Genomic DNA, 26,760 nt, shown 5'->3' with positions numbered 1-26,760 from the left:
CCCTCTCCACCAGGGGAACGTACTCATCACGAAACATAGCGGTGAACCTCTCCCAGGTCACTGCGGCAAGCTCAGCAAATGAAAAGTGCACCGTCACATACTTCCACCAGTCCTTCGCTCCCAAGCGAAGCTGGTTCAGCGCCAATCGGACCCTCGGATGCTCTGGACATGAACATGTATAGAAGCATCCCTCAATATCATAAACCCATCTCATCGCAGCAATCGGATCCTGCATCCCATCAGAGTCTGGTGGCTTCATGTTGTTGAACTCCCGGAATAGCAACGAATCGCCACCCTGAGGTCTGGCAGCAGCAACAGTTGCGGTAGCTGTAGCGGTTGCAACCTCAGTCACTGCCACGTATCTTTCATTGAAAGTCTCAATCAGAGTGGTCTTGATAGACCTAAACATCTCTAGAATCTCTGCACGGATGGTCGCAGCCACCTCCTCATAGATCATCTGGCGGAGCTCCTCATCGCTCACCCCGCTGATCCCTGGTCTGTGGCGTGTCCCAACCATGATGTCTTTGAAATACAACATAAAACATATCAGAGGCTCGCTCGAACATACTCTCACTCGATAACTTGACACTACTCGTTCTTTGGTAACCCAAGGATTCTTACTTGGGCTGCGCACTGTTCCAGTGTCTTCAGTAGTACGGGCCCAATACTATCGTCCACACCGCATCAGTATTCACCCCAAGTCCTCCTCCTAGGATCCCAAGTCCCAAGTACTCTACTCTCACTATGCATAGTCTACTCTCTACCAGATCTCTCACAGCTCCTCGTTGCTATCTACTCACTCTCAAGCATCTACTAGCAAAACCCCTAGGCTAAGGCATCACAAATCAGGCCACTCTAGTCCTAATAAGAATACCAAGCCTATTCTAGCATGCATATCATATCATAACATTTCTCATAGCTCATAATGTAAAGGGTATTTTGGGAAATCATCGTTCGGGCGATGACTGATCATACACACTGCTCTGCTCTGCTCTTTCAAAAACTTTTTACTCTTTGAGAAAATTTTGTCAATTTTATTTTAAAAATCTCTCAAATCCTCAGTTTGAGTTCAGATACGCACGAAGGTGCACCCGAATCCCTCAAACCAAGGCTGTGATACCAACTTGTAACACCCAAATTTACAAAACAATTTTTACATTTTCCAACAACATACTTTCATTCATAAATATTATAAAAATGTCATTGTATCATATAACAACCATAGAAACACAACCCAAGATCATAATACATAAAAACTCCTCGTGTGTGTACTGATCATGCGGGCGCCTTCCCGCGATCCTCACTGGTACCTGAAACACATAACACAACACTATAAGAATAAATGCTTAGTGAGTTCCCTAAAATACCACATATAACACATATTAGCCACTTGAGTCTATAACTCTTTGGACCCTCTGGTTCTAACTCTGTGAACCTTCCGGTTTTAACTCTGTAAACTCTGGAACATACACAACATAAATCAGGTAGAAATAATGTAGTGCATCACAATCACATAGATAGCATACAAGATACTCTGTCATATAATTCTAATTACCACTCTAGGTAAAGTATAGTGAGAAGACTCACCTTGGGTAACTCGGTAATCTCAAACTCTGTAAAAATATGATCTAGCCTCTGCCTAATCATACGAAATAAACACCCTTAATCAATACATCTCAAAGCTAGACTATTTCCTCTCTTAGTACTCTCAGAAGGGTAAAAGACCATTTTACCCCTATCGTGACCATTTTACCCCTCTCGTTACGTTGCACGTACCAAACATGTATGATGGGCATACCCGACGTCCTCACAAAACGGGGTACGCGACCCCATACGCCGCGCGTACTGGGATTATGCCCCGTGTAACTCCCAGTTTCAGACTCCTTAGCTTTTGGGGTCTTAAACAGTTAAGACACACGTCCAACTTTTAGATCTTACCATCCCTAAGCCTCTTAATCCATAAAGTTGCTGACTTTAAGCCTTTGCATGGCTGGACAAGTCACTAACACCCATAACATTCCATTCCCAACCCTATAAAGCTCATAACTCAAGCATGACCCCATAACAACAACCAAGTTGTGATTTTTATGGATCTATAACACAAATATCACTGAAATGGGACAGATCTAGGTCTATGGAGTCTATTACACTCATAAAGTCTCCACCTTTGGGACTTTTAACCCTAGAAATGGTCCATGCAACATCAAACCAAATAAAGAGGAAAGTTTTGAACTTTATACGTCTAGATGAAGCTCCTTCTTCTGAAGATCCCAGATCCTAACTTGCACTTCAAGCCCTAGCCTCCACAAGCTCCTCTCCTTCTTTTTCACTAACACACCAAGGCACTTTTTGCTCAAAAACACTCACACTTAAGCTAAGGACGATGGAAGGCTCTTTTAGGGTTTCACTCTCTGATTACATGCAACGTACACCCCAGTACGCCCAACGTACTCGTTTGCTACAAAACTCATTCCATGGACTAATCTTAACAACTTAACAAAAGGGAAGGGTTAAATTGCTTTACCTGAGTTTTGGGATGTTACAAATGATTAGGTGAAAATCCAAGAACGCATATGGGGTGGCTCACACTTGGAGTTTGTAAGTGGTAGACATGTGTTTATTGGGAAGCGTAGACACCCACAAATACATCTATAGGAATAAACATGTAGTTTTGCCATAGAAAATGGACCATAGATAAATAGAAAATGCCTTTATTAGGCATAATATTTAGGGATGGCAAAAAAATGAACCCAATAGCGTAACCCAAAACGTGAGCCTTTCGGGTCGGGTAACAGGTCGTTATCAGGTTTTTCATCGGGTTCGGGGCATTGAATGGGTTATCCTCATCCCAACCTGAACCACCCTGATTTTATATATATATATATATATATATATATATATATATATATATATATATATATATATATATATCACTATTCTAATAAAAGAATAATTTTATTCTTCTATTGACAAGTGTCATAGTATTATCACTATTATTAATATTATAAGTCACTTATCATGCCATTTGTCAACCTATTAATTATCCATTTCAAATTTCAAATTTTAAATTTTAAATTTTAAATTTTCCACTATAATTATATTAAATTAATAATTGATTCTTCATTTTAAATTTCAAAATTTAAAATTTCTCCTCCTAATTATATTAAATTAATAATTATATCCTACTTGACGAGTTTAGGCGTCAACTCATCGAGTCCTCCTTCTTAACTCAAAAAGTAAATACTTAAATTATGATACCTGAAAATCCGGATGTTACACAGTCCCTAGGGCACTTCACTAGATGATAACCAACAAGTACACACAGACATACAGATATAAATCACTACCGCACAACAACATCCTAAATACCAGGATACAGATCTAACAGATCACTACAACATAACAACATACTAATTACCAACAATCCAAGGAACGCATAACCATATATACTTTGAGGTGAGATATTCACCCGGACAGGTAATCCTACTCCATAAACACAACCAAACAAGGATCAGGTAAAAAAGACAAGGTCAAGAGTCCTCAGTCTATCATACATGATTATATACAATCCCTAAAGAATCCCTCTACTAATAGATAACCAAAACTAGTAGGCCAACATTAGTGCCTTCGACACATGGTACAGTGAGGCGAAAATCACCTGAGTCGAAGAACTCTGAACACTACGTGTAACGTCATAAAATTTACAACCAAAAATTTTCATTTTTACAACCATCAAAACATGAGTAATAAGTTTAGATTCCAAAGTAACAACGTAGTCACAACCGATTACATAACAAAAGATAACAGGATAGTTTCCCCGAGTGTGTGTACGGTCACGCTGGCGCCTTCCCACGGTCCTCACTAGTACCTGAAACACATAATGCAACAACTGTAAGCATAAAGCTTAGTGAGTTCCCAAAGTACAACATACGCACATACGCCTTTCCAGGCCTTGACCTTTCGGTCCATGTGTCTCAGGGGACTTCCGTCCCGACTGGGTAAACCTTCCGGTCCTACCCACGTCAACCCTTACAGTCCATATAACCACGCCTTCCGGCCCATATCATGTTGCCTTCCGGCCCGGATCAAACATATCATACATGACACATATAACAAATAACTTAACACACATAAGGCATATATTTCATATCATATTCGACCTTCCGGTCACACAGTCAAAACCCTTCCGGGTACAGTATAGTGAGAAGACTCACCTCGAATGCCTCGCTAAGTCGCTAATCGTAAATCCTAAAATCACTCGGGCTCGAACCCTCGAGCTGCAATCCTCCTATGATATTATAAATCTATAATTATTACTTGTACCACAAAGGTGGGCCATCCTTATCAAGTCAACACAGGTTAACTTGGTCAATCGTCTTTAATCAATTTGGACCGGACTCGGCGAGTGCACACTAGTGACTCGGCGAGTCTACGCATTTTAATCAACTATCAGGGTTATTCCCCTTTGACTCGTCGAGTACTCCCCCGACTCGACGAGTTCCCCCTGGGCCTGAATCACAGGGCCACCGCGACTCAACTCGCCGAGTCGAAGGTCAACTCAGCGAGTCCCAACCTGACTCGGTCCACCTGTCAAAACCTTTCCAACTCTCTGCGACTCACTGAGTCGCCCACAACTCGGTCCGGACTACACACAGGATGGTCTCAAAGAAAATCTTCAAGCGACTCGTCGAGTCTGTTCTTCAGACTCGGCGAGTCCATGCCATGCACCAGCTAAAACTGGCTTTTGCGATCAGATCCGTTCCATACATACATAGATCTGGCGTTCCCAAGCTTATTTGTCACGTAAAGTCTCAGTCTTGGTTCCCATGCAATGCATACAAGGCTTATTTTGAAGAAACAACCTCTAATATGGCAAGTTTAGCTTCTAACTCAAAAGAATGGACATAAAGCTTGTCATAAGGGGTCTCCTGGACCTGCTAAAGTCCAGATCTAGGTTCCATATCTCCATGGGACCTCTCATACTTCTTATTCAAGCCAAGAAATGCAAGAAGAAACCCTAGATTTGGCACATCAACACAAAACTTGAAGTTTGGCTCTGAAAATTACCTCAAGAAGACTCCCTTGATGAATTAGCAACAGATCTAAGCTCCCCAACACATCAAGCTTGCTCCTCTCCCTCCTTTCCTTGCAATATCACACAAAATGATGAAGAATGGCCTTCAAACACACTCACAAGGGCTTACAGACGTATGGAGGCTCTTAGGGTTCAAGGTGGCCGCAAATGAGGGCCATAAGGTCCTTTAAATAGGGCTTAGGACCGGGAAATTAGGGTTTCATTAAACAGCACGGACTCACCGAGTCCATCCTTTGGACTCGCCGAGTCCGGACGCGAACCCCCGCCCAAAACCGCGACCCGACTCAGCGAGTTCGACCTCCAACTCGCCGAGTCCCCTCACAGAATGTCAAAAATATATGAAATGAAGATACCTGGGGATCCGGGCTGTTACAATTCTCCCCCACTAGAATAAGACTTCGCCCTCGAAGTCCCGCTAGGCAAAAAGCTCCGGATGCTGCTCCCGCATCTCACGTTCCGGCTCCCACGTCATCTCTGATCCCTTCCGATGCTGCCACTGAGCCAATACCAGGGGTACCTCCTTGTTTCTCAAAACCTTGATCTTCCGATCTTTGATGGCTACAGGTCTTTCAGCATAATTCAGGCTTGCATCCACCTGAATATCCCCTAACGGAACCACCGCTGATTCGTCGGCTATACATTTCCTCAGTTGCGACACATGGAAAGTATCGTGAATCTGTCCCAACTCTGCTGGAAAGTCTAAACGGTAGGCTACCCGGCCCACCCTTGCGATCACACGGAAAGGACCAATATATCGGGGCCCCAACTTGCCCCTCTTCCCGAACCGAATCACTCCTTTCCAAGGAGAGACCTTCAGGAGTACGAGATCACCAACTTGGAACTCAAGCTCGGACCGTCGCCTGTCTGCATAACTCTTCTGTCGGCTCTGAGCGGTCAACAACCTTTGCCTGACCATCTAAATTTGCTCGGTCGTCTGAAGTATGATCTCCGTGCTACCCATAACCTGCTGTCCCACCTCACCCCAACAGATGGCGGTGCGACACCTCCGCCCATACAACAGCTCAAAGGGCGGCATACCAATGCTCGAATGATGGCTGTTGTTATACGAGAACTCTGCTAACGGTAGATAGGTGTCCCAGCTCCCTCCGAAGTCCAACACACATGCCCGAAGCATGTCCTCGAGTGTCTGAATTGTCCGCTCACTCTGACCGTCTGTCTGAGGATGATATGCCGTACTAAAATTTAACCTAGTACCCAACTCTTCATGGAATTTCTTCCAGAACCTGGAAGTGAAACGCACGTCGCGGTCCGAAATAATCGAGATCGTCACCCCGTGCCGAGATACTACTTCTCTCATATATAACTCAACTAACTTCTCCGCAGAAGAGCTCTCGCTAATGGCTAGAAAATGAGCGCTCTTTGTCAGCCGATCCACGATCACCCAAATCGCATCGACTCCTCTCGCCGTTCGCGGTAACTTGGTGATGAAATCCATAGAGATTTGTTCCCACTTCCATTCGGGAATCTCTAGCGGTTGCAGCTTACCGTGCGGTCGCTGGTGTTCGGCCTTGACCTGCCGACAAGTCAAGCACCTCTCGACGAAACAAGCGACATCCCTTTTCATACATGGCCACCAGTACTCCTTCTTGATATCCAAATACATTTTTGTAGCACCAGGATGAATCGAGAATTTCGATCAATGTGCTTCCTCCATCAAAATAGTGCGCGCACCTCCGACAAACGGCACCCAAATCCGTCCCTGAAAAGTCATAAGCCCTCTACCATCCGTAACAAATCCTGATACCTGACCTACAACCCGTTCCTTCTTCTGGTGTTCCGGCTTCGCAGCCTCCAACTGAGCCCCTCGAATAATATCCAGAATCGGGGTCAAAACCGTCAACCTCATACAAATATGTCGGATCGGGGCGCTATCCGCCCTACGGCTCAATGCGTCGGCTACCACATTAGCCTTGCCCGGGTGGTACAGGATCTCACAATCGTAATCCTTCACCACATCCAACCACCTCCTCTGTCGCATATTCAGATTTGGCTGATCCATCAAGTATTTCAAGCTCTTATGGTCCGTGTAAATCGTACACCGAACCCCGTACAAATAGTGTCGCCAGATCTTGAGGGCAAACACCACCGCCCCCAATTCCAGGTCGTGCGTGGGATATCTCGACTCATGAGGCTTCAACTGCCTCGAAGCGTACGCTATCACATGACCCCTCTGCATAAGTACCGCCCCCAAACCCGATATAGATGCATCACAGTATACCACAAAATCATCCAACCCTCCGGGAGTGCAAACACTGGAGCCTCACACAATTTCTGACGAAGCGTCTCAAATGAAGACTGCTGCTCCGGTCCCCATGAAAACGTAACACCCTTCCGGGTCATCCTAGTAAGTGGCACAGTGATCTTGGAGAAATCCTTGATAAATCTGCGGTAATATCCAGCCAAACCCAGAAAACTCCTGATCTCGGTGGGAGATCTCGGCACCTCCCACCTCAACACCGCCTCAATCTTGGCCGGGTCGACCAATATCCCCTTCTGGTTCACAAGATGCCCGAGGAACTGGACCTCTCGTAACCAGAAATCACACTTGGATAACTTGGCATACAGTCTCTCCGATCTCAAAACCAGAAGAATCTCCCGTAAATGTTCCTCATGTTGGTCCCTAGTCCTCGAATACACCAAGATATCATCGATGAATACGATCACCGACCGATCCAGCATCGGTCGGCACACCCGGTTCATGAGATCCATGAATGAGGCCGGGGCATTGGTGAGCCCAAAAGGCATCACCACAAACTCATAATGTCCATAACGAGTCCTGAAAGCATTCTTTTGGATATCCTCCTCGCGAACCCTCATCTGATGATATCCCGACCTCAAGTCAATCTTGGAAAACCAAGATGCCCCCTGCAACTGATAGAAATAGATCGTCGATCCTAGGTAACGGGTATCGGTTCTTAACCGTCAACTTGTTCAACTCCTGATAATCGATACACATCCGATGTGAACCATCCTTCTTCTTGACGAACAAAATCGGCGCTCCCCAAGGCGAACTACTCGGTCGAATGAATCCCTTTCCCAACAGCTCCTGAAGCTGCGAGGATAATTCCTGCATTTCCGATGGAGCGAGGCGGTAAGGCGCCTTGGCGATGGGCGCCGCTCCCGGAACCAAATCGATACGAAACTCCACTTGCCTCTCCGGAGGCACACCTGGTAACTCCTCGGGGAACACATCCGAAAACTCGCATACAACCGGAACGTCATCAATCGAATTGGGCCTCTCCGCGGTCACACGAGTATCCATCACATAGGCTATGAATCCATCACAGCCCTGCTGCAAACTCTGCCTTGCCCTGGCCGCCGAACAAAACGCCGACCCACACCGGGTCCCCTCGCCATAAACCGTGAGCACTCCCCCACTAGGGTCTCGAATCATCACCAACTGTCTCTCGCAGTCAATGACTGCTCCAAACTTGCTCAACCAATCCATGCCCACGATAATGCAAACATCCCCCATAGCTATAGGGACCAAGTCTATAGGAAACTCGACCCCAAAAATCTCGATCACGCATCCTCGAATCACCTCGGTGGCGTATACCGCTCTCTCATTCGCTATAGCAACTCGCAGGGGATGACTCATCGTCTCTCGATCGGTATCGATGTGCTGGCTAAAAGCCAACGAAACAAAGGACCGACTCGCACCCGAGTCGAACAATACCAAAGCAGGCACATGATTCACAAGAAAAGTACCTACGCAAATAGTAATATAAGCATAATATCTCAGAATAAATGTAAATACATGAAAGAATACATACCGGCCACAACATCAGGCACCGCGCGGACCTCCTCCGCAGTCAACTGGAAAGCTCTCCCACGAGCCTTCGGAGCCTCGGTCTTCACTAGCCGAACCTCAGGAACCCTGGCAGCAGGCGAAGATCCCTGGCGAAGCTGGGGGCATTCGGCCTTCCGATGGCCAGTCTGGTTGCAATGGAAGCAAACCATAAATCCCTTGGGGCAATCCCTGGCAATGTGCCCCTCCTTGCCACACTTGTAGCAAGCACCCGATCGACATGCCCCCTCGTGACCCTTGCCGCACTTCCCACAAGTGCGGCTCTTCTGTCCTCCGGATCTCAAATCAGCGGACTTGGTCCGCTTGGCTGCCGGCTGCGACTGAGCCGGCCGCCAATCCACCCGTTGAGACTCGACCTCCTCCCTGGCCTGGGTCTCCAACTCAATCTCACGCTTCCTGGCATTCGCCTGAAGCTCAGCAAAAGTCTGATATGACGAGTTCGATACAAACTCCCGGATGTCTCTCCTCAGCACTCCCAAATACCGGCTCATCCGAGCCTGCTCCGTGGACACCTGCTCGGGGCAGAACATCGCCCTCTCATGAAACTTCCGCGTGATCATTGTAACCGAATCATTACCCTGCTTGAGGGTCAAGAACTCCTAAACCAACCGTTCCCTCTCCACCGGGGGAACATACTCGTCTCTAAACATAGCAGTAAATCTCTCCCAAGTCACGGCTGAAACCTCCGCAAGAGTGAAGTTCGCCGTCATGAACTTCCACCAATCCTTTGCTCCCAGGCGGAGCTGGTTCAAGGCGAACCGCACCCTCAGATGCTCCGGACATGAACAAGTATAGAAGCATCCCTCGATATCAGCAATCCACCTCATAGCAGCAATCGGATCCTGTGTCCTGTCAAACTCTGGTGGTTTCGTGTTGCTGAACTCCCGGAACAGCAACGAGTCACCTCCCTGTGGTCTGGCAGCGGCCACAGCTACGGTAGCTACAGCGGCGGCAGCCTCAGTCAACGCGGCGTACCGCTCATCAAATGTCTCCATCAGCGTGGTCTTAATAGACCCAAACATCTCTGGAATCTCGGCCCGGATCGCTACAGCTACCTCCTCATGAATCATCTGACGAAGCTCCTCGTCAGTCACTCCACTCGTACCAGGTCTGTGTCGTGGTCCAACCATGATGTCTCTGAAATACAACATAAAAATATCAGAGACTCTATCGGGCAGAATCGCACTCGATAACGCAGTCCTACTCAGTCTCCGATACTCAGGGATTCTTACTTGGGCTGCCCACTGACCCGGTGTCCTTGGTAGTACGGGCCCAATACTACCAATTACACCGCGTCGGTATTCACCCCAAGTCCTTCTCCCCAAACCCCGAATCCTGAGTACTTTATTCTTGTCATACTCTAGTTACCCACTCGCTCTCGAGCACCTCATAGAAGCAGGTTTCCCTAGACTAAGGCATCACAAAATTAGGCCACTCTAGTCCTAATATGTATACCTAGTCTACTAGCATGCGTATCATATCATATCATATATCGTAACACATATAATAAGGGTATTTTGGGGATTTTTACCGTTCGGGCGCTGGCTGACCGTACACACTTTTTCTTCTTTGGTCGTCTCACTTATCAAAAATTTATTACTTATTTATTTTTTTTTTTAAATTTTCTCAAATCCCCGGTTTGAGTTCAGTTACGCCCGAAGGTGTACCCGAATCCCTCAAACCAAGGCTCTGATACCAACTTGTAACGTCATAAAATTTCCAACTAAAAATTTTCATTTTTACAACCATCAAAACCTGATTAATAAGTTTAGATTCCAAAGTAACAATGTAGTCACAACCGATTACATAACAAAAGATAACAGGATAGTTTCCCCGAGTGTGTGTACGGTCACGCTGGCGCCTTTCCACGGTCCTCACTAGTACCTGAAACACATAATGCAACAACTGTAAGCATAAAGCTTAGTGAGTCCCCAAAGTACAACATACGCACATACGCCTTTCCAGGCCTTGACCTTCCGGTCCATGTGTCTCAGGGGACTTCCGTCCCGACTGGGTAAACCTTCCGGTCCTACCCACGTCAACCCTTACAGTCCATATGACCACGCCTTCCGGTCCATATCATGTTGCCTTCCGGCCCGGATCAAACATATCATACATGACACATATAACAAATAACTTAACACACATAAGGCATATATTTCATATCATATTCGACCTTCCGGTCACACAGTCAAAACCCTTCCGGGTACAGTATAGTGAGAAGACTCACCTCGAATGCCTCGCTAAGTCGCTAATCGTAAATCCTGAAATCACTCGGGCTCGAACCCTCGAGCTGCAATCCTCCTATGATATTATAAATCTATAATTATTACTTGTACTACAAAGGTGGTCCATCCTTATCAAGTCAACACAGTTTAACTTGGTCAATCGTCTTTAATCAATTTGGACCGGACTCGGCGAGTGCACACTAGTGACTCGGCGAGTCTACGCATTTTAATCAACTATCAGGGTTATTCCCCTTTGACTCGTCGAGTACTCCCCCGACTCGACGAGTTCCCCCTGGGCCTGAATCACAGGGCCACTGCGACTCAACTCGCCGAGTCGAAGGTCAACTCGGCGAGTCCCAACCTGACTCGGTCCACCTGTCAAAACCTTTCCAACTCTCTGCGACTCACTGAGTCGCCCACAACTCGGTTCGGACTACACACAGGATGGTCTCAAAGAAAATCTTCAAGCGACTCGTCGAGTCTGTTCTTCAGACTCGGCGAGTCCATGCCATGCACCAGCTAAAACTGGCTTTTGCGATCAGATCCGTTCCATACATACATAGATCTGGCCTTCCCAAGCTTATTTGTCACGTAAAGTCTCAGTCTTGGTTGTCATGCAATGCATACAAGGCTTATTTTGAAGAAACAACCTCTAATATGGCAAGTTTAGCTTCTAACTCAAAAGAATGGACCTAAAGCTTGTCATAAGGGGTCTCCTGGACCTGCTAAAGTCCAGATCTAGGTTCCATATCTCCATGGGACCTCTCATACTTCTTATTCAAGCCAAGACATGCAAGAAGAAACCCTAGATTTGGCACATCAACACAAAACACGAAGTTTGGCTCTGAAAATTACCTCAAGAAGACTCCCTTGATGAAATAGCAACAGATCTAAGCTCCCCAACACTTCAAGCTTGCTCCTCTCCCTCCTTTCCTTGCAATATCACACAAAATGATGAACAATGGCCTTCAAACACACTCACAAGGGCTTACAGACGTATGGAGGCTCTTAGGGTTCAAGGTGGCCGCAAATGAGGGCCATAAGGTCCTTTAAATAGGGCTTAGGACCGGTAAATTAGGGTTTCATTAAACAGCGCGGACTCGCCGAGTCCATCCCTTGGACTCACCGAGTCCGGACGCGAACCCCCGCCCAAAACCGCGACCCAACTCGGCGAGTTCGACCTCCAACTCACCGAGTCCCCTCACAGAATGTCAAAAATATATGAAATGAAGATACCTGGGGATCCGGGCTGTTACACTACGATACGCCCCCTTTTAAGTATTGCTTGCTCCCGCGAATCAACTAACATTAGAAGCAGATAGAATCTCAATCAATAGCCAAAAATCCTCAAGTTTGACCCATATTCAAACTTGGTCAAAAAGTCAATGGTCAACAAAAGTCAATAGCCATCAGACCCTCACGACGTGACCATGTATGGCTCATATTATGAGCCACTACATGAAAAAATAATCGAGTCTCACCACTCTCAAGACGTGACATTCATCTCCTTACGTCGTGAGACCCGTCTGAATGCCTTATTGATCCAAAACTTCTTAATCCCTTAAGTCACTAATCCATTTATTGCAGGAGGCTTCCTAACACTCCAAGAATCATAAAAATCAGTACTTTAAGGTCTTGTATGTCCAATACAAGACTTGAGCTCAAGCTAGGTTATTTATGAACAAAAGGAAGTAATTTCTCATGTATGAACTCAAACTTTCTCCAAACATCAAATCCATGATATATAAGCATCAAGGGACCCTAATAACATATAAAGCTCCCAACTTTATGGAGTCCCAACACTCTCACTCTTAAGCTCTTGGATAAATATGCATAAAAATTTAGATCTAATAATAAGGAAACATAAAGATTGGATCTTGATTACTCATATTGGTCCAGAAGTGTAGCTAAGGGTTGCAAATGAAACTTCCAAGTTGAGACTATGCTTCCATGGTGATCTCTTCCTCTTCAAACCACCAAAACTCCACCAAAAGCTCAAGAAACACAAAGAAAGGTTAGGTTTGGGGTTTTACTGAGTTTAGGGACGAAGGAGGTTGGTTTCCCCCTAAAATGAAGTTATGGGGTTTAAATACAGTGGAAACACTAAAAGATCATGAGTTTGGGCTGCAACGCATCTCATGTTGTGAGCTCAATTAAATTAGAGTCTTCATTTAATTCGTTCTCACGTCGTGACCCTTTCTATGGTCACATCGTGAGCCGTGGTTTTTCCTAAAAATCATGCCTTTGACTCTTTGAAGGCCTAAATCAACCCAATCCGAAAAACCGAGTGTTACAACTTTACCGATCAAAGGATCTTATGGATGGTTTATATGCTTGAGTTCTTTATATTCTCGAGTTTTGATCTTGAAAATCTCGGTCCATGGCACGCATTGTATATTTTCAATTTTAATGGTAAATGCATTTTTATATGTTGAAAAATGTAAGAACCATGTGGAATCCATGTATTTTTAGATTGCTCAATCTTGAGATTGAAAAATAGGGTGTCTGTTATAAGGGACCATAGGAGGTGGAAGAAATCTAGAGCTTCGATATATATATATATATATATATATATATATATATATATATATATATATATATATATATATATATATATATATATATATATATATATATATATATATATATATATATATATATATATATATATATATATATATATATATATAATAAAAGGATCTCTAATGTTTTATAAGAGATATCACATTTTATATATCACATAACTATCACTACTTTAATTCAAAGAGTTACATAGAAATTTTCGATTATAGATGTTCCAAAATAAAACAATTTCTAGATAGGTTTTTTAAAGATATATTACCCTTTCAACCAAACTTTAACAAACACTTGCAGTAACTAAACCAATTTTATTTACAAATCTAGATTTCATTACCATATATTAATGTTGATCGATATAAAACTTTTTTTCAATGTATCATCCACATATTTATTTTGTGAGATGTACCTTCTCAAGTTGGCGAAATTTCTTGCCCTAAAACATAGTATACCTCTCACAAGTTTGTCATGAAGTATTTTTTTCATAAAACTTAAAACTCATGTATAAGATGAAGATTGAATTTTTATTTAATTATTTATCTATTTATTATTTTGAACAGTAAATCTAATTTATTCATAATTCCACTTTAAATCCTAGACAAAACTTTAACTTTCAACCTGAAAAAGAAATGACAACATCTAATACCTTTAATTTAGAAACCCTTTTGTTATAAGATGTAGTGTTGATCGGCTCCAATATTACTGGAAAAAAAAATGAGACGGTGCAAATCAAAGAAAATAATCATTTTTACTTGTTACAAAATAAGATGCTAGTTCAGATAGAGACTTGTCAAAGTCCTAAGACATGATTTTGTCTTTATTTATATGATGGTAACCGGACTTTTGGCTTGATCAGGATTCTACTATCTGATTCAATTTCTTGCATAGTTATTGAATTTTGGCAGCTCTATTTTAAGATTCTTTAGAAAACCCAAGGGAAGATGGAGAGAGAAAGCTATCCATGCAAAAGATTGAAGTTTCACTTCTAAAGAGCCCGTTGCCAAATTAAAGTTTCACTTAAAATATAATGAGCCGAATACCCATCTTGTGACCATTAACATTAACACTTCTACCTCTATATGAAAGCCAATATGTTAAACCGACGGCCATAACCTTTTCAACCTTTTGCGATATACTCCCATCAATCATTTGATGAATCATGAACAACAATATAAAAAATTTTAAACAATTTCTTGTTCCACCTATATATGTAGGAACAAAGTTCCACTATAGAGTAAATCCCGACGTTCTTCTAATTCATTCCTTCCGTAGAAATGGAATTTGTGTATTTTTCATATCCTTTTAACTTCGACAAGAATGTTTCAATAGTTTTCAACTTTTTAATTACCAAAAAACAAAACCAAACCCTCTCCTAGTAGTTGACACACACACACACACACATACACACACACACACACACACACACACACACACATATATATATATATATATATATATATATATATATATATATATATATATATATATATATATATATATATATATATATAAAGAGAGAGCTATAAACGAACCGAACGAACACAAACATGACTTGTTTGTATTTGTTCGTTTAAATTAATCAAACAAATGAATGAATACAAATGGATAAACGAACAACTTTTCTTGTTAATAGTTGTTTGTTTATGCTCATCAACATGTTAAACGAACATAAATGAACAAAGATAAATAAACATAATTTAAATATAAATGAAAATATGATATAGTAATTTAACCAAATATAAATAAACATATATGAACATAAAATTAATTTATATGGACGAACATAAACAAATGTAAACAAACAACATAAATAACCGTTTACAAACATAATTGAATGAACGAGATCATTGTTTATGTTCGTTCGTAACGGAAATTTGTGTTTATATTCGTTCATTTATTAAATAAACAAAAATAAACGAACTTCTCACCGAACAAGTCGCTGAACGTTCAGTCCCTTTACTGCGATATATATATATATATATATATATATATATATATATATATATATATATATATATATATATATATATATATATATATATATATATATATATATATATATATATAGAGAGAGAGAGAGAGAGAGAGAGAGAGAGTCAAGATCAAATAAGAAGGAAATTTTTGGTAGGAAGGTAAGAAGTTTTTTTTCTACATATTTTTTTCACGAACAAACAAAATGAATCATTAGATGATTCATTTGTAAGATGATTCACAAGAAAAAAAATTCTCAAAAAAAACATCTCGATGATTCATTTATATAATGATTTTGTTGTTATTCACTAAAATTGTCATAAAAGTGATTTTTTTCTTAATTTACTTAAAAATGAATCATAAAGATGTTTTTTTGAGAATTTTTTCTTGTGAATCATCTTACAAATGAATAATCTAGTGATTCATTTTTTTTGTTCGTCAAAAAAATATGTAGAAAAAAAACTTCTTCCCTTCCTATCAAAAAAAATTTCTTACCGGATCTATATATATATATATATATATATATATATATATATATATATATATATATATATATATATATATATATATATATTATATATATATATATATATATATATATATATATATATATATATATATATATATATATATATATATATATATATATCTTCTTCCTTATGGGGAATTCCAGTCAAAATGAATAGCAGGCATCGTTTTTCCGATGATTACTCCGACACAACCGACGACTACTCCGGCGATGAAACAGTGGAAGTGGAGTCGACGGAGAGTAAGAGCAGGATTTACGGCAGCGCATTCCGTCGAGGTGTATTACTGGCTTGGGAACAGGTTTATTTGCTTGCATGCATCACCGGTATGTTCATCGACCCGCTGTTTTTCTACGTACTCTCCATACGCGACTCCTGGATGTGTGTGTTCATCGACGGGTGGTTTGCTATCACCGTCACGGTGGTCCGGTGCATGACCGACGCCTTACACGTGGCCAACATGTGGTTACAGTTCAAGTGGAACAGGTGGTCGCGTTACGACGTCCGATCACGACATGACGACAGGAATTCATGCAACGTGTCCCGGAGGGCGTTCCTGTTTGATTTCTTCGTCATCCTCCCAATCCCTCAGGTTTATCAGACATTTGACAGAAATTAATACACCGATAAAAGTATTATTATATTAATACATGTCAACTTTCGATTAAGACAAAATCTAAGGACAAGATAAAGTCACGTCCTAAAAATATTAATTTAATACTAATAAGAATATAAACATTAAATGATTTAATACTAAAAAATTTCTAACATATTTATGTTTTACATTTTATTTTTCTTGCACGGTTTGTTCCGTATAAATATTGGTTCTGATAAATGTTATTCTAATATGTACATGTTTAGTCTCTTTGATCAATCTAAATGGAACCATTTATTGTTTATCTTTGTATCGTTTTTTACACCTTATTTTAATTAAAATTCTCGAAAGTCTAAACAGTTCAATAACTTTATTTCTGTTAACTATTAAGAAGTTGAAATCATTAGACTCATTTTTATTATACAAATTTTTAATAATATAGTATTAATTTTTTGGACAGGTGGTGTTATGGGTAGTGATTCCTGCATTGTTAAAGAAGGGTTCCACGACAGAAATAATGACAGTTTCTTTAATCATGTTCTTGTTTCAATACTTACCAAAGATTTATCACTCTGTATGCCTTTTGCGACGTATGCAAAATCTCTCAGGCTACATTTTTGGTACTGTTTGGTGGGGTATTGCTCTCAATTTGATCGCTTATTTCGTTGCCTCTCATGTAAGATTGTCTTTTTTATCTAAATTTTGTCTTAACACACATACATTATTTTAAAATTACAATAAACCCCTTCAATAATTGAAAATAAAGTTACTCCCAGAAGAAACTGTGACAAAAGTACTCTTTATGTTGTGTTTACATACAACACGTTAGAACTTAATTAATACTATATGTCAGTCATTTTCTCAAATATTTTTTTATTGGTATGCAGGCAGTAGGAGCATGTTGGTACTTGCTTGGTATGCAAAGGGCTGCGAAATGCTTGAAAGAAAAATGCATGGAAGCAAACGGGATTTGTGTCTCAAGATTTTTGACATGTCAAAACCCTATTTATTATGGCAAAGATAAGTTCATGAAAGATCACACAAGGCTCTTGTGGGGATCAAATAAAGAGGCGAGAACAACTTGTCTTGAAAACGAAGACAATTCTAGCTATGGAGCTTATAAATGGACTCTTCAACTCGTTACTAATGATAGCCGTTTGGAAAAGATACTTTTTCCGATTTTTTGGGGACTCATGACCCTTAGGTAACCCAATTTTTCTTCAAGAAACGTTTTTATAGTGTAAATGATTTTATTATATGTATTTATTATATATACAGTACGTTCGGAAACTTAGAGAGCACAACCGATTGGTTGGAATGCGTTTTCATCATTATCGTTCTCACAACAGGGCTTCTTCTAGTCACCATGTTGATTGGAAATATCAAGGTACATACATACACATATAAATATCATGACCTTGTCTCAAAAGCATCCTTATTGAACTTAAAGTTACTTTTTTAAATATGTAGAGACTACAAGGACTTTTTAGTCATTTTTGAAAGATAATATATTTTTGTTTATATAGGTGTTTTTACATGCAACAACATCAAAGAAACAAGCTATGCAATTGAAAATGAGAAACATAGAGTGGTGGATGAGGAGGAGGCACCTCCCTCAGAGTTTCCGACAAAGAGTACGTAATTATGAGCGCCAACGATGGGCGGCAATGCGTGGTGTGGACGAATGTGAGATGATACGTAATCTCCCAGAGGGTCTCAGGAGAGACATTAAGTATCATCTCTGTTTGGACTTGGTCCGACAGGTACCTATACTGATAATCTGAAATCTATTATCTATTATTTATAACAAATTGGAAATCTTATTTTATTAGTTGTGTCTATTATTTATAATAAATCGGATATCTTATTTCATAGTTGATGGGTAAATGTTGAACTGTTTGGATTTAAATGACAATAATCTTGACTGGTGTGTGTAATTGGTAATTGGTAATAACATATATAGACCTTCAAGGAGGTGAGATGAAACTTATATGTTCTTACTTCTTATCTTAAAATCTTATTGCTATGATGAATGTTTAACTCAGGTACCATTATTTCAACATATGGACAATTTGGTCCTTGAGAATATATGCGATCGTGTCAAGTCCCTCATTTTTACCAAGGGAGAAACGGTAAGTCCTTCTAACTCAAAAGTTTACAATTGCTACCTTCATTTAATCACAAAAAATAACTATCATATCATATTTAATATTTAATAAGGTAACCATTTTTGCAATATTTTGTTAACTAAAAGTAAAGTTGAGGTTTAATTAAAAGTAAATACAATATAAAGTTGAAGTTTAATTAAAGAAAACCTAAAATATAGAATCTTTTATCTAATTAAACCCAAAAACACAATATTTCGTTAGTAAAAAAGTAAATTTTTAATTTTTCAAAAGAAAAAAAATCAATTTTGCAATTTATTGAAATTTTGCAACCAACAAAATATGAAATTCATAGTTACTACATAAATTTTGTATTTTTTAAAATATTTTATTTATTATTGGAGTAGATTGCAAGAGAAGGAGATCCTGTACAGAGAATGTTGTTCATAGTAAGAGGTCATCTTCAAAGCAGCCAAGTACTCCGAGACGGTGTCAATAGTTGTTGCATGTTAGGCCCTGGAAACTTCAGTGGCGACGAGCTCTTATCATGGTGTCTTCGACGACCCTTCATCGAGAGACTACCGCCATCATCATCAACCCTCATGACTCTCGAAACAACCGAAGCTTTTGGGCTAGAAGCTGATGATGTCAAGTATGTAACACAACATTTCAGGTATACATTCGTGAATGAAAAGGTGAAGAGGAGTGCTCGTTATTATTCTCCAGGGTGGAGGACTTGGGCGGCGGTGGCGATTCAGTTGGCTTGGCGGAGGTACCGACATAGACTTACTTTGACGTCGCTATCTTTCATTAGACCAAGAAGACCATTATCAAGGTGTTCTTCACTTGGGGAAGATCGGTTGAGGCTTTACGCTGCTTTGTTGACTTCGCCTAAACCAAATCATGATGATTTTGACTTTTGAGATTGTAGATTTGGGTGTTATAATGTTTGTGTAAAGATGATAAAAAGAGAAGTATAAAGTTGTATATGTAATATGTTTATTTATTCGTTTGATTATGAAAAGAGTCGTGATACAATATATGAGTATAATATGTAGATTAATGTTCATATCAATATCAGGTTTCAAAACTTCATTCGAAATTAACGTTGATTGATAAATAGTTTGATTTGTTGATGCAACAGATCAACCAGAATGTTTTATCTTGAAGTAGAAAGTTAATCCAGCAAGAACTTGCGACGAGATTTGATTAAAAAATCATGCATAGATGATGGATGGAGACAACTTATGAATACTTACATGATTAGTGTTACTGTTGTTTATCTTATGGATCGACGTCCATGGCAATAATATAGAGCATGCTTCTAAAATCTAAAGCAGCTCATATCCATGACTTTCTTCATTGATTCCTATTTTCCTCTATTCACTCTTAATTTACCCATTGTAACCCACTCTCAACGAACAATAAGAAATTTTCGTAAGAGGTCCATTCCACCGTGCAACACCTCAACCGACCCAATGGTAGCAACCACCACCCATGCTTTCCTTACCATATCACCACTCATCCTGCCTCGTATATGATTCCGTCGATGGAATCCGATCGGGTTAGTGTAATTATTTAGGTTTGGAAATTGAGTGAATGTGGTATAAATGGAGGGAGGGGGTAGGGAGATCCGGATCATGTGTTCGAAGAAATGACAAAATGAAAAACGAAGTTTTCATATCTTGTGGGTTGCTCCTACTTAGCCTTGGAATTAAAGTTGGTTAAGTGATCCATGGATTCTCTACTGTGTCGTATATGTTTATATTATCATGTGAGTTGACTTTCAAATAAAACACTAGTCAAGCTGCCTATTTTTTGTTATACATGTAAAACTAATAGTAACTAATGTCCGTTGATGATTGGGTTGACTGATAAATTAATTATTGTTCATTGTTTATATAGTTTCACTATCTATAGAAGTGATGATACATTATATGGTGTCAAGTAACAAATAGTGACTTGAAATGTGGATGAAAAGTAGATGTTGTTTCCATCATGCTGATGAATTCCAAAAATTTGATTTGTACTAAAGACACTGACATAGTGATCTTATTTTCATTCATCATATGTTACATATCAAAATATGTTTATATTTCTAAGGCTAAAAGGTGTGGGTGCGGTTTGCTATATAAGTTGTGGTAAACACCATGTTAGTTCTGTGGTTTCGAGTGTGATTTCTCTCTCTTTGGCTAGAAAGAGTCGGGTCTTTCTCTATCTTCTCCCACTATCTCCTATATCTCTCTCTTCTTCCTTTCTTCCCTACCACTGTTTTTCCATGGTTTCAAAATGGATGTCACACCACATTCTTACGTGGAGTTTTGTCATGGTAGAACCATGGCATGGCACCTTCTCGCCTAACATCTAGTCCAAACTTAAAAACTTGATAAAAAAATCAAATATAAAAAGCAAGGTTAAGAATATGCAATTAAAAGTTAGAGTAAAAAAAAACTTTACAATGAGGAATAATAAACATACTAAAACCAACCAAATATACAAAGTATGAAATTATCTACTATCAAATTAGTTAACCCAAAATCTGACAGAATGGAAAAAGAATTTCAATGGGTCTATGAATTGAAACGACCCTTGTAACATTATTTCCTTTGTGAATGCAACTTACTTTCATGATGGTGTGTACACATGAATTCTACGAATAATTATAACAATGTACTAATATTAACCAAATCATGTATACATGTTAATTAGTCAAATGGTTTTAGAAAATGTCATCGTTTAAGCATCATATTTTCATGATGATTATTAAGATTTTAATTTTACTATTTTAGCATTATTTTAGAAATCTAATTTTATATTGGTTCTATAGCATCCAACTTTCATAATGGTGTGTAATAGTGTATCTTCTTGAAAAGTTTTAAAATTGTACTTATATTATCCAAATCCTGTGTACATATACTTTTTTTTAAATTAGGTTCATTATAGAATTCTGATTTCATTAATATATATATATATATATATATATATATATATATATATATATATATATATATATATATTAATGAACAAAACTTTAAGGATAGTTTGTTTGTTCTTCAAACTTTTGCCACACTTCTTTGTCCAGTTTGACACGTTTAGTCCTTAAACCCAATATTTTTGCCCTAGTATTATATATAATATTAAGATGATCAAGAATGGCTTGCAACGTGTTCGGCCCATGTTCTCACCGCCTCTTTAAGGCAATAGCCGATTTCCACTAACCAACGGACTTATCATGTGATCAGTCAGTTGTTTGAGTTTACTTTGCTTACTCATCACCCCTTTCTCTAATTTTTCGCCCACATCTTCTTCATCACTACTTGTTGTTTCCTCTTGATACATCCCACAAATTCAGAGTAAATTTTTTTATCTCAAAAATACTTAGTCCATTCAAATGAGTTGTTCCAAAACCATTTACAGTGATTAAATCATTTATACATCAGAGTAAAAATCATAAATAGCCAATAGGGGATGCAGTGCTATCATGTCGGGCGTTTTTTCATACCGAAGGTACCTAAAATCATAAGCATGAAATTATAAGCACAAAGCCTAGTAAGTTTCCCAAAATAACACATACCATACATACATCAGGCTCCGCCCGACATCTGCCCCCACTCGGTACAGATCTGTCAATAACATGCGATGTGCCCCACCCAACATATTCATCAGGCCCCGCCTAGCATCCGGCCGCTCTCGGTATACATAAAAACACCTACAATACATTTGAGAGTCACATACACAACTAGCATCCTATAACCATAATTCAATGTGTCGGTATTGGTACCTTCGACCTGCAAATATTGTGAGGAGACTCACCTCAATCTGAAGATAACTAAAACTCGCAGACACACTTCTGCTACGAAAGCTCCTTACACTGAACATATCAAACGGAATCCTAATCAACAATTAGGGTAATAACCCATAATCAAAGTCCATTTCATATTCTTTTTCACTAATGGTAAAAGACCATTTTACCCTTCAAAGGTTAAACCAACACAACTTGGCCTAAATCTCAAAATGACATATTTCTAGTCCTAGGAGTATGCCATGTGTACACCATAACTACGCCCCCGTAGCATGCTTCCACAAAAGTGAAAACGGGGAATAACCTATTATGCGCTGTATACTCTAGGGTTATGCCTTGCATACTCAAGAAACTAAGAAAAATACATTTTAAGTCCTTAATACCTTTATAAAACATATTCAACTCTCAGATAAAGTCTTAAAGTTCCTGAATTTATGACTTTGCGTGGCTAAAGAGAGCCCAAAACCAAACGCTAGTTTCATAACTTCATAAAATGGCCAACAACTCATGAATCCAAGAGGAATACTGAAGATCCAATTTAATTCCATGAAAAATTCATAAACTTCAAGAAATGATAAACCTAAGCTCTAGGGTAGATTTTACTCACAAGATCCAAGCCATGGGACCAAAAGAATCAAATTTTCTAAGATAACCAAGATATAAGTAAGAGAATCATAAAGGTTTAAGCTTTATACATCTGGAAGGTTGTAAAGGTGTTGAAGGTTCTAGATATTCAAGCTTCAAGCTCACCAACGCTTCTCCAATGGATTCCTTCTTCAAAATAACACACGTAAAGCACACTAAGGCCTTAAACTATCACAAATTAGGCTAGGATGAGGGAGAGGAGGCTGATGATAAAGGAGGCCTCAAGGGCTTAAGGTCCATTAAATATGGTCCAAACTATAAAAAGTAGGGTTTAAAACCAAAATAGTTATAACTTATTCATTTCCAACTTAACTACAAACGACCTTAACTTCATCGTTCCATCTCCTTTCTCAGCGATCTTTATATTCACGGAGAGGTATTGAAGAGACCCACATTTATGTCTAGTTACTTTTGACTTACCACCAATAGAACTAAAACTAAAACCTCACAAGAAGCCTGATCTAACTTTTCCCTTTTCTACCCTTTGGTCCAGGATATAAATCAAAAGGTTTAGGCCTTACAGACAACATTATTAACCATTTTCGTAATCAAACTTCGGATCGCAACCCCGAATTAAGAAACGACCTGAAACAATGTGTTATAACTCTCCCCCATTTAAATGAGATTTTTCCTTGAAATCATTCATTACTACTTCTTCTGTCACATAGCCAATCGAATCTGAACTTCGTGAAATCCAATTAGGGCTGAGATGTCACCTTATACCGACGACTTCCCTCCAATATTGCAATAAAAACCCAGCCTTAGTAGAAATTGTAACGACCCAATTTTCAAAAGAAAATTTTTCATTTTTACTTATCCAAATCACGTTTTCATCATCCACAAAAACCAGTTACAATTGTTTTTAAACCATATCAAATACAACTTTATTTCAAAATATCAGAGTGTCCTGTAAAATGCTCAAGTAAGAGTGGACACCGCATCATCAAGCCTTGCCCTTGCCCTTGGGCTCAAATTTACCTGAAACAAATCCACAAACTTTAAGCTAATGCTTAGTGAGTCCCCCAGAGCATACCCAACACACAATCCACATAAAACATATCATATTATCTATAAAGCTACACATATCACATAAGTCATGCATACAACATATAAGGAAGCCATGGAAACCCTCCAGGGTCTTACACCTAATGCCATGGGAACCCCCACGTGGTTTTTTATCTGCCATGGGAATCCCCACATGGTCTTCTTGCCTTAGGAACCCACACAAGGTCTTCCTGCCTTAGGAACCCCCACAAGGTCTTCACTACCAAACAAGACATAATGCAAACTATACAAGAAAATATACTAGGATGCCATGGAAACCATCCAAGGTCTTATATCAAATGCCACGGGAACCCCCGTGTCATCAAGCCTTGCCCTTGCCCTTGGGCTCAGATGTACTTGAAACAAATCGACAAACTTTAAGCTAATGCTTGGTGAGTCCCCCAGAGCATACCCCAAACATAATCCACATAACACATATCATATTACTCACATAAGCCATGCATACAACATATAAGGAAGCTATGGAAACCCTCCACGGTCTTACACCTAATACCACAGAAACCCCCATGTGGTTTTATCTGCCATGGGAACCCCTACATGGTTATCCTACCATGGGAACCCCTACAAGGTCTTCTTGCCTTGGGAACCCCCACAAGGTCTTTACTACCAAACAAGACATAATGCAAACTATACAAGCAGATATACTAGGATGCCATGGAAACCCTCGCAGGGCTTATACCAAATGCCACGGGAACCCCCACGTGGTCTTCCATGCAAATGTCATACTATTATAACGCATAATTGTAACCACCGTAGATCCGGGCTAGTCAATTTAGAGATAATAGGGGTCAAAAATGACTTTTCGACAAAATATTATTTAGAATAAATAATCTTAACCAAGTTGTAGAATATATCTCAAGGGTTCTGTACATATAAAGAGCGCCGAAATCCTAGTTATAACAAAGAAGTTATGACCGGTCAAAGTTTCGCAATGGAACCGTCACGACACCAGGAAGATGTAAATAGTGAGTTTATGATAGAGCGACTTTTAGCCTTAGTAATCTAATTTAAAGTCGTAGAATATGAGGAAGTTATGATTTTTCGAAGTTTCAGCTTAGCAGTGTACGGCATGATACTCGAATTTTAGTTCGAGCAGTTTTTGGCCTACACGAACTAAATGAGAGTTTAAGATCTCATTAATAGGAACTCAACTATAAAAAGATAGAAGAAAACAGAGTCCGTATGAAGGAGTTACGAATTCTTCGCGGTCATTTAATAGTCTAATCTCCTCCTACTGTTAAATTTAAGATCAATCAAGAATTAGCTAATAAAGTCTAAATGAAAGTTGTAGACCTTGTTTTTACCTACATGTGGATAGAAAGAACATCAAAACGGAGTTCGTATGCGAAAGTTATGAGTTTTTGAAAATCGACTGATTTCCACCCTGTGTGCGATGCCACGTGTCAGCACTAGGCTGTTCCTGGCTGTAGCCAACCTGGCTCACGACGTGAGCACCTTAAAAATCACGATGTAAGTGACCCCCTAGCCTCCTATAAATAATAGGTGAAGCCCTCTTCATTCCTCACACCTCCCATCACTTTTCTCTCTCTTTAGCCCCGAAACCCCCTGAAAAGCCTAGGGAACCTCCCTAGCACGTGGCAGAAGCCCCAGAGTTCCCGATGGCTCTGAGAAAAAGAGACTTTCGGATCAGAAATGTTGTTCCAGAGGATCCCGATTTTGAGAAAAACCCGTTGTTTTGTCAGAGGAAAATTGTGTTAAGAGTAACGAAGTGCTATCCGAGTGCCGAGTCACCACCTTTTCAAGTGAGTGCATGGTACCTTTCATCTTACACATAGATATGAAGTATTTAATATAAATTACGTGTTGTGAGTGCATAGTTACTTTCATCTTACACATAGATATGAAGTATTTTATATAAATTACGTGCTACGTGTGCATATTATCTGTATACTTGCTGTCTATGCTAGATGAACGATTTTATACATGTTTTAAATAATTTAAACTGTATACGTATTTTATATCTACAAAATGTGTTGGGTAGAACATGGGTAGATTAGAGATGAGATAAATGATGAGCGATGAGAGATGAGATGAATAATGGGCGATGATATATAAGTGGTAAAATATGGTGAGAAGCGATGAGCCAAAACGATGAGCCAAACGATGACCTAAGCGATGACCCAAGCGATGGCCCTGTCATCTATCAGAGTATGGATGACAACCATGCACTATTCTAGACAATCTAATGGAACACTAGCAGACTCGCAACCTGTAGGTGTTGTGAACGATGTGTTCACCGGTGTACTCTAAAAACCATTGACATGTATTGCGAGTGGATTCTCGGAAACAATACTGTCGAT

The 26,760-nt window shown here is 39.7% G+C and overlaps 1 protein-coding gene across 2 annotated transcripts in view; it reads left to right on the top strand.

Moving 5' to 3' along the window:
• LOC145015825 (cyclic nucleotide-gated ion channel 4-like) overlaps nucleotides 1-20,017 on the top strand; it is a 31,587-nt gene extending 11,570 nt beyond the window's left edge. The window contains exons 1-7 of one of the 2 annotated variants that reach the window (XM_078974301.1): nucleotides 16,369-16,819; nucleotides 17,283-17,498; nucleotides 17,710-18,026; nucleotides 18,101-18,209; nucleotides 18,349-18,589; nucleotides 18,872-18,954; nucleotides 19,335-20,017. In XM_078974301.1, coding sequence (XP_078830427.1) covers nucleotides 16,379-16,819; nucleotides 17,283-17,498; nucleotides 17,710-18,026; nucleotides 18,101-18,209; nucleotides 18,349-18,589; nucleotides 18,872-18,954; nucleotides 19,335-19,850 — 1,923 coding nt within the window. In that variant the 5' untranslated portion in view covers nucleotides 16,369-16,378 and the 3' untranslated portion in view covers nucleotides 19,851-20,017. Of the gene's footprint in view, nucleotides 1-16,368; nucleotides 16,820-17,282; nucleotides 17,499-17,709; nucleotides 18,027-18,100; nucleotides 18,210-18,348; nucleotides 18,590-18,871; nucleotides 18,955-19,334 lie in introns of those variants that run through there. The other variant, XM_078974300.1, reaches the window with a different exon arrangement.
• The last annotated feature ends 6,743 nt before the right edge of the window (nucleotides 20,018-26,760 follow it).

This window comes from Lactuca saligna, chromosome 9 (assembly GCF_052625555.1).
Source record: "Lactuca saligna cultivar CGN05327 chromosome 9, ASM5262555v1, whole genome shotgun sequence".
Lineage (NCBI taxonomy): Eukaryota > Viridiplantae > Streptophyta > Magnoliopsida > Asterales > Asteraceae > Lactuca > Lactuca saligna.
The sequence above is the reverse complement of the archived record's forward strand: the minus strand, read 5'-3'. Positions and strand labels throughout refer to the sequence as shown.